Source organism: Pungitius pungitius, chromosome 1 (genome assembly GCF_949316345.1).
Source record: "Pungitius pungitius chromosome 1, fPunPun2.1, whole genome shotgun sequence".
NCBI lineage: Eukaryota > Metazoa > Chordata > Actinopteri > Perciformes > Gasterosteidae > Pungitius > Pungitius pungitius.
In genome coordinates, this window is record NC_084900.1 from 16,768,617 (window position 1) to 16,782,395 (window position 13,779).

General features: G+C 46.4%; 1 protein-coding gene across 1 annotated transcript in view; it reads right to left on the minus strand.

Annotated features, from left to right (window-relative positions):
- Window positions 1-865: 865 nt before the first annotated feature.
- The window catches only part of bmp7b (bone morphogenetic protein 7b), a 44,752-nt gene continuing 31,838 nt past the window's right edge, over window positions 866-13,779 (minus strand). The window contains exons 2-7 of the mRNA XM_037478322.2: window positions 6,668-6,860; window positions 4,396-4,544; window positions 2,807-3,013; window positions 1,869-1,945; window positions 1,217-1,327; window positions 866-1,063 (exon numbers count right to left, since the gene is read on the minus strand). Coding sequence (XP_037334219.1) covers window positions 914-1,063; window positions 1,217-1,327; window positions 1,869-1,945; window positions 2,807-3,013; window positions 4,396-4,544; window positions 6,668-6,860 — 887 coding nt within the window. The 3' untranslated portion in view covers window positions 866-913. The remainder of the gene's footprint in view (window positions 1,064-1,216; window positions 1,328-1,868; window positions 1,946-2,806; window positions 3,014-4,395; window positions 4,545-6,667; window positions 6,861-13,779) is intronic.

Genomic DNA, 13,779 nt, shown 5'->3' on the forward strand with positions numbered 1-13,779 from the left:
GGCCGAAGCGTTGAGGCACTTCTGTGACACGTCTCAGGTCAGCAGGTCATTCTGCTTAAAGAACAAACTTCCAGGTGTCTTAGTTTGCCTTTCTCCCAGTTTATTGTGGTACCAGTTCAGCAGTAAAACATGGTTGAGACATTGGAGACAGTCGGCTCTCAATAAATAGACCTTTTTTTTATACATGTGACAGATTGTGTTACAGCCGGAGGGATATAAAACCCGAAGAAGTCTCCGCACGCAGAACGAGACGCTCCGCACCGGGCCGACTAAAAACGTGCGTCAGGTACATGCGGTGAAATCGGCTGCTGCCGTGAAAGCGCGCAGCGTGCAGGTGAGGCGGAGAAGTGAGAAAGAAAACGGGCGCCATCACAAACAGGAGAGAAAACACAGAGGGACACGCCAGGAAATAAATATAACTCGTGCTTTGCTTTGAAAAAAAAAAAACTATTTACACGTTATTGTACATTGGAGAAATTCAGAACATCCATCTGGGTATGAACAATACACATATATATATATATATATATATATATATATATATATATATATATATATATATGAAAGAAATCTACAGTAAAAGAATAACCCACAATAACAAAGATGGTCGACTGAATGAATATACAGTACAATCACTGCATTTAACGTATTGTATACACAGTAGAAAGCACAGACGTGTGTGTGTGTGTGTGTGTGCGTGTTTCATCTGTGAGTGTGCTCTCGCGGTGTGCCACACAACATCCGGGTTTTCCTCGGGAGGGTCTCTCCCACTCACGCACTCGCACAACATTTTGCAGTCCTCCATGGGTCAGATGGTGCACGACAGCCAGAGTGAGCCCGGTTTACCTGTGTGTGTGTGTGTGTGTGTGTGTGTGTGTGTGTGTGTGTGTGCGCATGTCTCCACGGTGACGGGCTAGTGGCAGCCACAGGCTCTGACCACCATGTTGCGGTATTTCTTGAGGATGACGTTGGAGCTGTCGTCGAAGTAGAGCACGGAGATGGCGTGGAGCTGCGTGGGCGCACAGCAGGGCTTGGGAACCGTCTCCGGGTTGATAAAGTGAACCTGGGAGAAGGGGGGGGGGGGGGCAGGGAGGAGAGGGAATGAAATCTGTCCTTCCGCGTCACGCCAGCGTCGCTTGGTGACAGCTGACAAGATGATTTAAGACTCTCAGCGTTTTCTTCTTCTCTGGGCCTCCCTGCTCTCATGGCTACTCACTAGGGTTTGCACGATGGCGTGGTTTGTGGCGTTCATGTAGGAGTTCAGCGGGAAGGCACACTCTCCCTCGCAGTAGTACGCCGCGTAGCCTTCAGGAGCGATGATCCAGTCCTGGAAGAGGGGATAAAGGGGGGAAGGCTCAATTGTCAGCGCCTTCTTCATGATGAGATTGAACGAATTATGTTGTCATTGTCAGATTTATCTGTGAATTATTTCCTTGATCAATAATCACAGGGGATGACGGGGGATAGTGAAATTATTCACATACTCAAGTTCAAAAATGTTGATTTGCTGGTTGTGGCTGACTTAAACTCCTAAAACCCCAATATGTACTACTTTAGACGACAAAGAAAAGCAAAAAGTACTTTAGGAGCAGCAGCCGGTGGGACACTAACAGGTCGTCCAAATTGGTGCTAATTTATGTTCCTCATTAGATTAATTGATTGATTGTCCTGCGCTCATTGCTCTGAGATCACAGTTAGCAAGGAAAGCAACTTGCGTTGCAGCTGGACAGCGAGAGGGCAAAGGTCACAGTGGATTCAGTGAGCACGTCCAGGTGGAAATGACCTAGGCTCAGACCCAAGTATCACGTGGCCTGATTCTGGTCCGACGCGTACCAGGGGTTTCGTGGAGAAGACGATGCGTCCCGTACCTGCCACCCCAGGTCTCTGAAGCTGACGTAGAGCTCGTGCTTCTTGCATGCCTGCTTCTGATCAGTGCTGCTGTTTTCTGAGGGAACAAGTCAAAGAGAGAGAGAGAGAGAGAGATTTGACTTCAACACTGTCTGTTCATCCCTGAGAGGAGGGACCCTTCTGTGGTCAGAGCCCCCATTGGAGATGATGAAGAACAGACCTAAACACACTGTACACATTACCATTTAAACATTTAAACAATAGCTGAAGGAAAGCACCTCCAGACGGAGCGGTTTTGGTAATTGTTTCAAATGAATGGGCCACCCTGCTTCGAGGTCACTGTGCCGGGCTCGGAGTTTCCACTGGACGAAACAGATGTGCAGCCCGGAGTGGACCCGCCCCCTTTTTCTCCCAACTAAACTCTTCACTTATTCTCGCTTCCTTCTCGTCGCTTCGTTTCACCGTCTCTTTTGAAAAGATGAAGGAATCGTCTGTTTCGCATCTAACGCTATCTCCCTCGACTTCCTCCAGGGACCCGTGCGTGTGTGTGTGGGGGGGGGGGCTCTGCGCCACATTCAAGTTCCCCAGAGTGGCTCACGTTGGAAATGATCACGAGCAACTGGTTCTCATCATCCGGTTAAAGGACCGCAGGCCCATGTGTTGTGGCCCCCGGTTGCCCTACAGCGCAACGCAGATGTGCTCTCGCCATTAAAAGCGCGACTCGCCCCCCCCCCCAACGCGGCTCTGTAACGCTTGTGCAAATAAACAAAGACAGCGGAGTGATTTCTGAAGCTCGGGTATTACGGTTTAATGTTTCAGCGCTTCGGCACAAGGCATCTTGCGCTGCTTTTGTTGGCCCGGATGTACCGTGTGTGTGTGTGTGTGTGCAGGCCAATGGAGAACCGGAGAGAATTCTCCCGTGGACCGCAAAGCCGACAGAAAACAGATCACGGTTTACCTGCCACGTTGGCCACTCTCAGGGCCTCCTGGTTCTTGGCCCCCTTGGAGCGGTTGGGGTTGCGCTGCTTGCCCCCCCCCTGCTGCGCCGAGCGGATGCTTCGCAGGTGCACCTCAGTGGCTTTGAAGAAGGCCACCATGAAGGGCTGTTTGTTCTGAGGCCCGTTGCGGCCGATCAGCCCCGCCACCCGAGGGTTGATGCTCTCTCCTGCAGGGGGAGACAGAGAGACGCGGTTTTACACAGGCGTCGTGCTCGGAGTCATCCGCGGCGACCCACCGAGGAGAATGGCGAATGCCCTCTAGATCTAATAAGTGTGTGTCCACCTGCATGCATGTGTGTGTGTGTGTGTGTGTGTGTGGTCTTTACACTTTCCCTCCCTGGAACCGCATCTTTGTCTGCCTTTCCACGAGGCTTCCCTCTGTGAATGGCCAAGAACCAAAACAGAGCGCTGAACATCAAAGCCTTGCTTGTGCTGGAGTGGGTGTGTTGTGTGTGTGTGTGTTGTGCATTCGGGTTGGTGCACGCTCGTGCATGCGGCCTCCAGCGGTGTCTGCTTCACCCGCAGAGGAGAATGTGGGCCTGATAGCCGCTGTGAGGCAAATCGAGGCTTCTGGTCGCCGCTGGCGACGGGATGTCCCGTGTGCCTGCCTGTGCACGCTCACCCTTCGTACAAACACACAGACACACATACACACACTCTCAAGCACTCCCCTCCCACTAAACAAAAGCAATTCAGTGTCTGTTTTTCTCACCTGACATGTAACATCCTGTCATATTCTGAGATAGTACCCTGGGACACGCTCACACTCCCCAGGCTGTCGGTTGATAAATGTTTTCCCGGGCCTTGCGATGCCAAACTCCAGCTGAGATGTTATCCTCACAATAACGCAGGCATGTTCTTTGAAAGCCTGCTGATGATGCTTAAGGGCGTGACGGAGGAGGACGCGGATGAATTGCCCATGATGAATGATGAGGAGCACAGTTTGATTTATCTTTGCTGGGAAAATGCTACCGGCGAATGCGAACCACACGCTACGTTTCAGACTTGATTTTGCAATGTTTGAGCTTGAGCTATCTAACTTTAATCAAATTAACTAGATATTTACACTGGGTACATTTTAGGGTATAAACAGAGACTGCATAAAAGAAGAGGAAGTAGTGGTTTTGACCTCACCCAGTTTGTGAAGAGCCCTTCTGAAGCAACGGTTTCCGCACTCAGAACAGAACTGAGGGGACCATATTTGGACTGTACGAAAGACTGACTCGCCCGCAGAGACGCCGTACACGGCTCTGGTGGCGGCCTGTCCATCACAAGCTAGCTAAACTCGACGAAAATTTACTAAATGCTTGAAACTGGCCATTGAGACCATAATGTCATGTGTGCAATGTTTACTGAGGTAATTCCTTATTCTCAGTGTGACTTGTGTACCCTTCCCTTTATTTCTAGCGCCCTCTGGTGGAACCCTCCAATCCATCATATCCCTCAACTCAACTTCATTTAACTGCCCCCTCATCATGTCATCATCATCATATCCATCTTTCTACCTTTGCTCCTCTTGTATTTCCCCCCCGAGACCAGTGGCACTCACCCTTGGTGCTCTCCAGTGCAAGCTGCAGGCCCAGGTTCCTGCCGGGGTTCAGGACCCAGTGGTTACTGGTGGCAGTCACGTCAAACACCAACCAGCCCTCCTCTGCCGCCCACATCACCCGGGAGTCGAGCAGAAACAAGTCGGACTCCCTGGAGAAGGACACGGAAGATGAGTTCACTTCTGAGGTCAGAGATCAACGTGCACAATTCTGTTTTTAAAAAGCCACGTGATGGATTGTAAAGCGACCACAGCGCAAAAGTAATGTAGTGGATGGGGGGGGAGCGGGGGAGAGGGGGAGTCAGAGGAGTGTGACGGAGTGAAACAAAGAGAGAGAGAGAGTTTGAGAACGAGAGGGAGGAGGGAGGGCTCCAGATGGCAAAGCCCAAGGGAACACTTCATTTTCTTAATTGACAATAATGGCTTTATAAACGACGGGTCCTTTCATTCACTATACACAGTCCATCACTGGCTAGAACCCTATGGGAGAGCCAAAGAGAGAAAGAGAGAGAGAGAGAGAATAGCTGTGATAGAGAAAAGAACTGTGAAAAGCAGCAAGTGAAATAGTGCATATCCAATTCAGTCCTATTGTCCAACCCTGAATTCTGGATTCTCTACTCCTCTTCCATCGGAGACTAAAATCCCTTGTTCCTCATGTGGCCATTCATGTATCCCGACCTATTTTCTGACTGGGCGGATAGTGTGTCACAGAGCTCTGGTTCATGTACCCAGGCCTAGATAAATGCCTGTGTTGTTCCCTCTGGACAACAGAAATCTTTAGGAGAGGATGACGAGGGCAGGACATGGGCCTCTTTCTGGGTTACACACACCTTCAACCCAGCCCGGTTACAGACACATGGAGGTCAGGGTCTCCACTTGAGCTTGATTTCATTAATGATAAACTATACAAGAAATTATAAGAAAAATAATTAAACGAAATTCAATAATTATATTCTTTGACTTTTTTTTACTATTTTTCGAGCAAATATTTTTTAACTTTTAAAAAAAACTTTTTCTCCATGATATTTTTTTACTTTTCTTTCAAAAAGACTATCAAGCAAATATTTTTTTTAGGGGTGTCAAATGATTAAAAATTTTAATCAAATTAATCAGAATTTTCAGTGGATTAATCATGATTAATCACACCTGAATCCTAACCATTTTTTCTTTCTGAAATGCATACTAAAGATAAATAACAGGACACAGATACATAATTATCATTATTATTATCATAATTATTATTTTTTACATAAATATATGTTATTGATATTTGATTTTTTAATTCATTCCAGAAAATAATCAAATCAATGTTATTTGATAAGTTACAGACTGATTTCCCTGCATGGCTCTAGAAGGGTCTCGAGCCTCTGCAGTTTATCCCACTCTGCTGCGAGTTTGTGCTCCTGCGATGACCAGACATGACCAGACATGTCAACCCTCCCGATGTTTCAAAGCCCCCCCCGAAAATCTCCCGGACCGACCTTTCTCCCGATTTCCACCCGAACAACAATATTGCTGCACCACCCGTCACTGGGCGCGCCGTTTCAGACCGAACAATAATAAAGGTTACACCTTGAAGTCGAGCGCGGCGATTAGAACGACTGGCGCTGCAAAGAAATCCGCTACCACCCCCATTTCAGTGTGAAATATTCCCATACCTGGGAGGATTTAGATCGCATTGGTTTCTCTTCCTCCGCATGTTTCAGAACAGCGCTGCTCTTGCTCTGCTGGGCGGAGCTTTTCTTCTTCTCTGTTCTGCTGCGCGAGAACGGGGGGGGGGGGGGGGGGGGGGGGGGGGGGGGAGCGGGTCTCTGGCGCAAACAACTTGCTGAACCTGACGGCCTGACATATGCCTGCAGGTGGCAGTAATGTGTTGTATAGGATGAAGTGCATTCCCTAGAAGAAGAGGTTCTTTCCGGACCTGAATAATTTGTCACACTGCGCATGCGTGAAATGCGTCAAAAAAATTGACGTAATTAACAACAAACAGCTAATTAACGCCGTTAACGCGCTATTTTTGACAGCCCTAATTTTTTTACTTTTTTCCCATGATATTTTCCAACCTATTTTGACTTTAATAAACATTTTTGACCTACATTTTTCTTTACTTTTTTCCCATGACATTTTTCAACACTATATTTAAACTTTTTTTTCCAAATATTTTTCGACCTAATACTTTTGTTTAAATTTGGTTTCAATCCATTCAATTTCATTCTGGCAGCATCTCAAGAAGGTCTTTTCCCCCACACCAAAAAACCCAAATCGCCTCGCTCACCTGTCAGTGTGTTCCTCCAACACTTGGTAGACGCTGATGCGAAAGGTCTCATTGTCAAAACGTTCGTGGATGAAGTCTTTATATATGCGAAACTCTGCAGCGGTGACCCCCTCGCCCTCTGGGATCCGTGACAGGTCAAATCTGAACTCTCTGTGATGTCGCCTCACCTGTAGGAATTCCTTATCGTGCTCAACTGCAAAAAATAAAATATTTGAAAGAAATTCAAACATGAGACAAATTTCAACAGATAACGTGCTTCCTTCCCCATTAGCCTTTTTGCATCCCCCTCTCTACCAGTAGGGAGTCAAACGTGGGCAGGGATGTGTCAAATGAAACAAAAATGTAGTTTTCTCTCGTGCATTGTGTTGCAAAACAAGGACGAAAAACACACATTTTCAAAAAAGTAAAAGAGTCCTACAACCACAGCTGTTAGCAAGGGGCTGATATTGCTTGTCGGACTTGGGGTCAGTCCCAGATTAAAACCATGCATGGGACGTGCAGTACACGTGTTGGCTTATGATTGAGACATTCATGAGCACCAGCACTAGCAGCAATGCATGTGGCGCAACGATAGAGAGATGCAGGCGGACTCCGACAGCTTTATGGGCCCCTTTCTTCTCGCTCTCTTCCTCTCACAGAGAGTTATCCAGTCTGCCCTTCATCTGGTTCTCATGAGTTGGGGGGGTGGGGTTCGTCCCCTCCTCTCTTTCTCATCCACACAGCTTTTTTTCCGAGCACGCCCCCCCCCCCTCCCTCCCTAAGACGTGGCCCCACTGACCCTGCTCCCCCAGGACCCCAGGGGTCAGCGCCTTGTCTCTCAACATCTCCTCGCTCTCCCGTCACCGCTCGGCCTATCGAGCGTCTGATGGACCGCACGCAAATGCACATACAGGTTTATACACACAGACCCTTCTAAAAAAAACATGAAAGCACTGGATCATTTTTCTTTTGGGGGCATTTTGAAATGGTCTCGCTTATACAGGGACAATTAAAAGACACTTGAAGAATTAAAAGTAGTGTTATCTTACGGTTTTTGGGGTCAGATGAAAAGTTAAGGGATTGCCAAAGTTATACTTCACCCTGAAGTGGACATTCAACTTTTACAATGAAGTTATTGGAAAGAGAAAAAAGAAAAGTCCACGAATGTTTTTACAATATTTCATCGCTGTTGAGTCTTTAATCTGAACCCAAAGGGGTGGGCGGATTGACTGACGGAGGACAGCCCTCCATCGACCATCTGTCGCTGCGCGATGAGCGCTTTATCGGAATCAACTGATCTGAACTTGGCGAGATCTTTGCGAGATCTTTGCCGAGCTTTCATCACGCTAATGCACGCACACGCCACCATTCCATCGAATGTCCCATCGCAGCATACCAGCTGTTACCAATATGAGTGAGCGATGAGGTCAATGCTGTGCGTGTTTCACTATGCTTCCAGTGCGTGTCGTTTCTTTTACTACACACCTGCCTCTTTGTCTTCCTCAGACCTGCCCACCCCCGGCCCCCTCTTCACTTGTACTTTTCCCAGTGGACTCTCACCCATTAAAGCCATTTGCAGAAGGACATTGTACAAAGGAAGCACTAAGAGATGATTGGCCAGAGCACGAGTAGAGTAAGAATCTAATTACTGATGGACGCTTCTTCTCGGCTTCGCTCTCACCATGTCCTGGATCTTGCTGCAGGGACACGCCGGACTGCTCTCAAAAGCCGCTCAAGTCTACAGACAAAAGCCAGCTCGACCTGCATCAACCTCTGTGTCCACGCATGTCCCAAATCTGTGGGACACTCAGTCAATCCTGGCTTTCATCAAGCCCCCCTTGCTTAAAGCGTCGCCACGTGTATTGACAACGCACACGTTTTAATGCCAAGTTGAAGCTGACCTCACTCGGGACTCTACAACACAGAGATGGAGGCTTATCTAATCCAGAGATTGGTCCCGGGACCACTACCAACCCTACCATTGGCTGTCTTATAGACGAAATGAGATATTTTGTGAAGCCTAGCAACAGGAAGTTTTTACAGAGACCTGACTCCATCGTGGTCCCGGATCAAGTTGCGCCTGGCGGGCGGACAGCAGGTTGGGGAGGTGGGAGAGGAGGAGGTGTACTCCTGTCCACGTCATGATGCACGGGGCTCAAACTGTTAATGTTGATGGACATCGTATTGATGAAGTCACATTCTGAAGATATTGGCGTCTGTCCTAAAACATGGTTTTTGGTGCTAGGTTAGCCCTAACCCTAACCCTAACCCTCCTTCAGGTAAAATATTTAAAAAATGCACGTTTCCCAACTGCATGTTGCCGCGCATCCTTGTGTTGCATGATTACTATCGCGTCACGCCTCACACGCTCTCTTGTCTCCTGCGTTACCGGGGACCCCTCCCACCCACCTGCGGCTGAGCGCAGGTGCACTGCCTCTGGGGAGAAAGCCAGGCCTGCCGCCCCTTTTGTGGTAAAAAAAAAAGCTCTTTATTCTTTGCTTGTGAGAACAGCTGCGGTGAAACTCCCACACTAACTATTTCTCTCTTTCCATTTTCCAACTCCTCATTGTGTGAATTGAATCTGCAGAGAGTGTTTGGCCTCTGCCACAATTTGAGTCTCCCTCTCTCTTTTTCTCTCACAGGTCATTAAAGCGGCATGGCAGTCATTAGGCGAGGGGGAGAGGCACTGCCGAAGCCAAGCGGGTGCATTTATGACTTCCTCTGGGAGGAAGCGAGTAGCCTTCGCCCCACCTGTGTCGCGAACATACGCACACCACAAACATGGTGAACACACCCTCTCGTGGCTCATGAGCCTTCCATTCTGTGGAGCTCACACTCACACACACACACGCAACCATCACAAAGCGCTTCCTGTGAAGCGAGCGACCTTGTGCGTCACAGCGCGGTAACTCAATCATTATGGGTTTCTGTGATCCATAATTAGAGATGCAACAACAGAGACATGCAAAAGAGACAAAAACACCAACATGCGACGCACACCGACGGTGAGCCGTTTTTATCATTTAGTCTGATGCCGGATTTGCTTTTTGTACAAAGTGCTGACACACTTGGAGAAGTCGGGGCGCCGAAGACCTCTCTGTCCTCCAAACCCACGGCGCGCCTGCACAGTAAAAAATGGGGTGTTAATATTTCAGAGTAAAGTTATTTTAACCCAGATAGAGTATTTTCAACATTTTGGGAGTAAAGCTGCTCTATCAGTGGAGTTAAAAATGAGTGTAAAATCTGCAGAAACACAATGACAATTTTAACTCTACAGCAGTGATAAATACCCGCCACAAAAAAAAAAAGAGAATAATCGCCGTTTTGCTGCTCGTCATCAAACGGCACGCATTTTGGTGGATGGAGATCGCGAAAAGAGCAACACAAAGCTACTGATATTGCTGGGTAAGTAATATTCTGTGTTTTCCACACCAAACCTGTAACTTTACATCTTTTAGAGATGTGCTGATAAGTTGAGGTCATATTACAAGTTATATCAATTCGTATCGGTAACGTTAACTGGGTGTGTTTCTTTATGTAACGTTATGTTGTAGCCTAATATTTTCACAAATGAAGTTGGTCAGAATGATTTATGCGTAAAATAACGTTCACTACAACAATAAAGGATTTAATACAGTTAATAGCTAAATTATTTGTAGCTTCCAGGGCAACTTTAATCTAAATTAGGTTTTTTTATATGCTGGTAACAGTTAACGTTAGAAATAGCATGCTTCTGATAGTTAATGTTGGTCTTATAAAACGATAGCTTAGATCACTGATTGCATGAAGTGTTTGTTTAACATGGGTTAATAATTTTAACGGGTTACTGTTCGAACTAAAATAATGAGCTAGCTAACTTTGGCTCAGTTATTTGGTTGCTAATGGACACCGTGCCTGTTAACTTTAACTAACGTAACGTTAAGCCTAATTTGCTGCAGAAAATAGCAACGTTAACGTTATATTCAACCAGCATAAATTTGTCTAATACGGGCGCCCTTTGTAATTGCAGTATAACATCTAAGTAATGCATAGTGCATGAGACAAATGGATGTGTAAGTTAACGTTAGTTGAACCAGCAACTAACCATATATATATATATATATATATATATATTCTTTGTTAACAGATACACAATGCTGTTGGTCACCATGGAAGTGCATTATATCGAGAAAAATCCTGGAATGTTTTCCTCAAAAACCTTAATTTCTTTTTGACTGAAGAAAGAAAGACATGAACATCTTGGATGACATGGGGGGGAGTAAATTATCAGCAAAGATTTCTTTTCAAAGTGAACTAATCCTAAAATATGTCTTCCATCAGCTCAATCTTATGCACAGTTGGAAGTGATCTGATCTATTGTCAGAAGCTAGTCACCAAAACAATTCTGTTGAATGTGTTTTGTTGTAGGTTGGAAGCAGTGTGCAGCAGCATCTAGACAACATCACCATAAGCAGTCAGTCCTACCTTCTTGCCCAGGGATCCACACAGCACCATTCACTCCTACTACATTGTGGTTGACAAGCATGCCCTTCCATGCAAGGCAACAGGTTCAGTTGGAGCTTTTGACGAACTCTTTAAAGCCCATTACGTCTTTGGTACCTCATACAGTTATTCCCTTAGCAGCTTTTTCACTTTTGTGCAAAAAACCATCTGTAACATCGACATGGGGGAAACAATGATTTGAGGACAAGAATGGTGCGTTAGTTAAGATAAAACTATGAAGTATTTTCTTTGCAAAAGTTACCATGGAAGTCCAAGCAACCTCGTTAAGCACTTTAAGGTCATTCATGGGCTATGTACAGGCAGGACTCTTTTTCTGAAGTGTGGTCAAGAAGGATGCTCACGTTCTTTTGGTAGTTTTTCAGGTTTAAGAAAGCATCTTAAAAAGTGCCATGGAAGCAGTTCAGTTAATTCTGTAGAAAATGATCTTTCATATCCTCAAAGTACCGTCAATACAAGTAATGTATGGTAAACATTTTGTGACGTTAATGATGTTACACATGTTTCTGTCAGAGACAAGGCAATGTGTTTGCAATGTAAATTCAATTACATTGAAATGCTTTATTTATTTTTTTTACAATAAATTGTAAGTTCTGTGATCTAGTGTTTTTGTGCTGGTTTTTATTTGAATTGTAGTTCAGTAACACTGCATATGATTAATATTTTTTTTAACACTGGAGAAATGAAAAAAAAATTTTAAGTCAAATTGTAGATAAATTAACTCTGCTGTGTAATTATATTACTCTTAACCGTGTGATTAAACTATAGTGCTGAATACTTTTACACATTTCATTGTTATTTTTTACACAATATCGAGTAGAATTAACTCTAAAAACCTGACACTGACCATAGAGTAAATTCTACACTGATTTCGAGTGGGACCAAATGTTATCTGAAACAGAATAAAATTCAACTCTTTAGGAGTTAAATTAACACTTCTGTTTTTACTGTGTGGTGACCAGAGGGTAGCGACGGTGCGAGGCCTCCGGCAGCCTCTTTCATGAGCAATGCTTCCTCATCACGTATCATGAATAATAGAGCCTTAAAAACCCCACAAGAAAACAGAATCGATACATAGCAAAATCCTTAGAGTTTATTTTCCAGTGTTCAGCAAAAGTGTTGAAATCACACTGCAAAAAGATTCAACTCTTACAGAGTCAATAGTACGAAAGAGCTGGAGTCATCATCCAGTGTCAAGATCAGATTCATTTTTTGCAATTAACTCTTTGATAGGATTGAAATGTAACTGTATAGTGTCACAGTTCTTGATATCAGGCTTTACTCCATGTAATATGGTGCATGGATTGGTGAAAGTGCGCCAGGAACCGCAGGGTTGTTGGTTTGAACCCTGGTTTATCCATGTTCCATGTCAAAGTGTCCCTGAGCAATACACCTAACCCTTAATTGCTCCCTGGGCTAAAATGTAAACTCCATCTCCCATCTCTTTCTGTCAGACCTAAGACACTCCTCCGACACCTCGAGCTCTGCAGCTGCAGCGGCCAAATCTGACGGCGCGCATTAGCCTAGTCGTCTGTTTGGCACCCTCACACCTCGCAGGCCCCCGCCCCCCCTCTCGCCTTGCACGCTTCCGCTGCTCCGCGGGAGGGGGATCTCACCCCTGGTACCGCTCTCACTACCGGCAGCTTAAGCTCCCCCCCCCCCTGGCCCCACCCCACCCCACCCTCCTCCCATCCCACCTTCAGTTCTCCTGGGGAGAACTGTGCGGCCGTTATCTGCACCTCTGCACCTAGGAGCCTATTAAGTCCAACAGCACACCTGATTCACACGCCGGGGAGTAGAGAAGCAGCGAGTCAAATCGGGGTCAGGTCATTTCATACGGACGTGAATTAAGTGGAACGGAAAACTACACAAAGCCACGCAGAACAGACTGAGGCCCCGTAATAATCTTTCTTTCAACAAGTGTCGGGAAACAAGTAAGTCATGGTTTCCATGAGCTGAATGGAGAGAGAGGGGAAGAGAAAAAAAGGAGGAGTGCAAGAAAAGGGCAGAGTGCTCAAGATGTTTATCCTACAAAAAGTAGTGAGGCTTTTAAATCTCCTGGGTACCGGGTGACTACCCACAGTAGGGCGATTACCACGTTAGGAAACATCCTGCCCACCGGCGGCTGCTAATGACATCATGCCTGTGTGATGTATTTGTGGCCTGACACCATTGGCTCGCTGGGAAAGGGTCAGCGGAGTTTCATGCTATAACTTACTGACACTTAACGATCATAAAACTCACAGCCGATTGCGTGTGTGTGTGTGTGTGCACGGTCACGTGCGCATGCCTCGGAGCCAGTGTGCAAGTTGCGGCATTATCCAGAGGAAGAAAACTCTTGTGGTAAAAACAAAGGTTTTCTAGCCTGAGGGCCACTGAGAGGTCTGAGGTTGCACTCTGAGCAGCTCCGGTGACCTCTTTCTCCCTCCGCCTCACAGCGGCCATCAAACACGTCTGCCCTCTGCACCCGTAAAAGAACGTGGTGCCGGTTTTCCGCATCACGCCTCGCTGGGCATCACGGGGTTTGTACTGGCTAGGCGACAGCCCGGAAACTCACAGGAATGTGTCCGACGGCGAAACCGCGTGGCCGCCGTGCGCCAAAGGGTCGGTGCATCAGAAAATGTGACAAAACC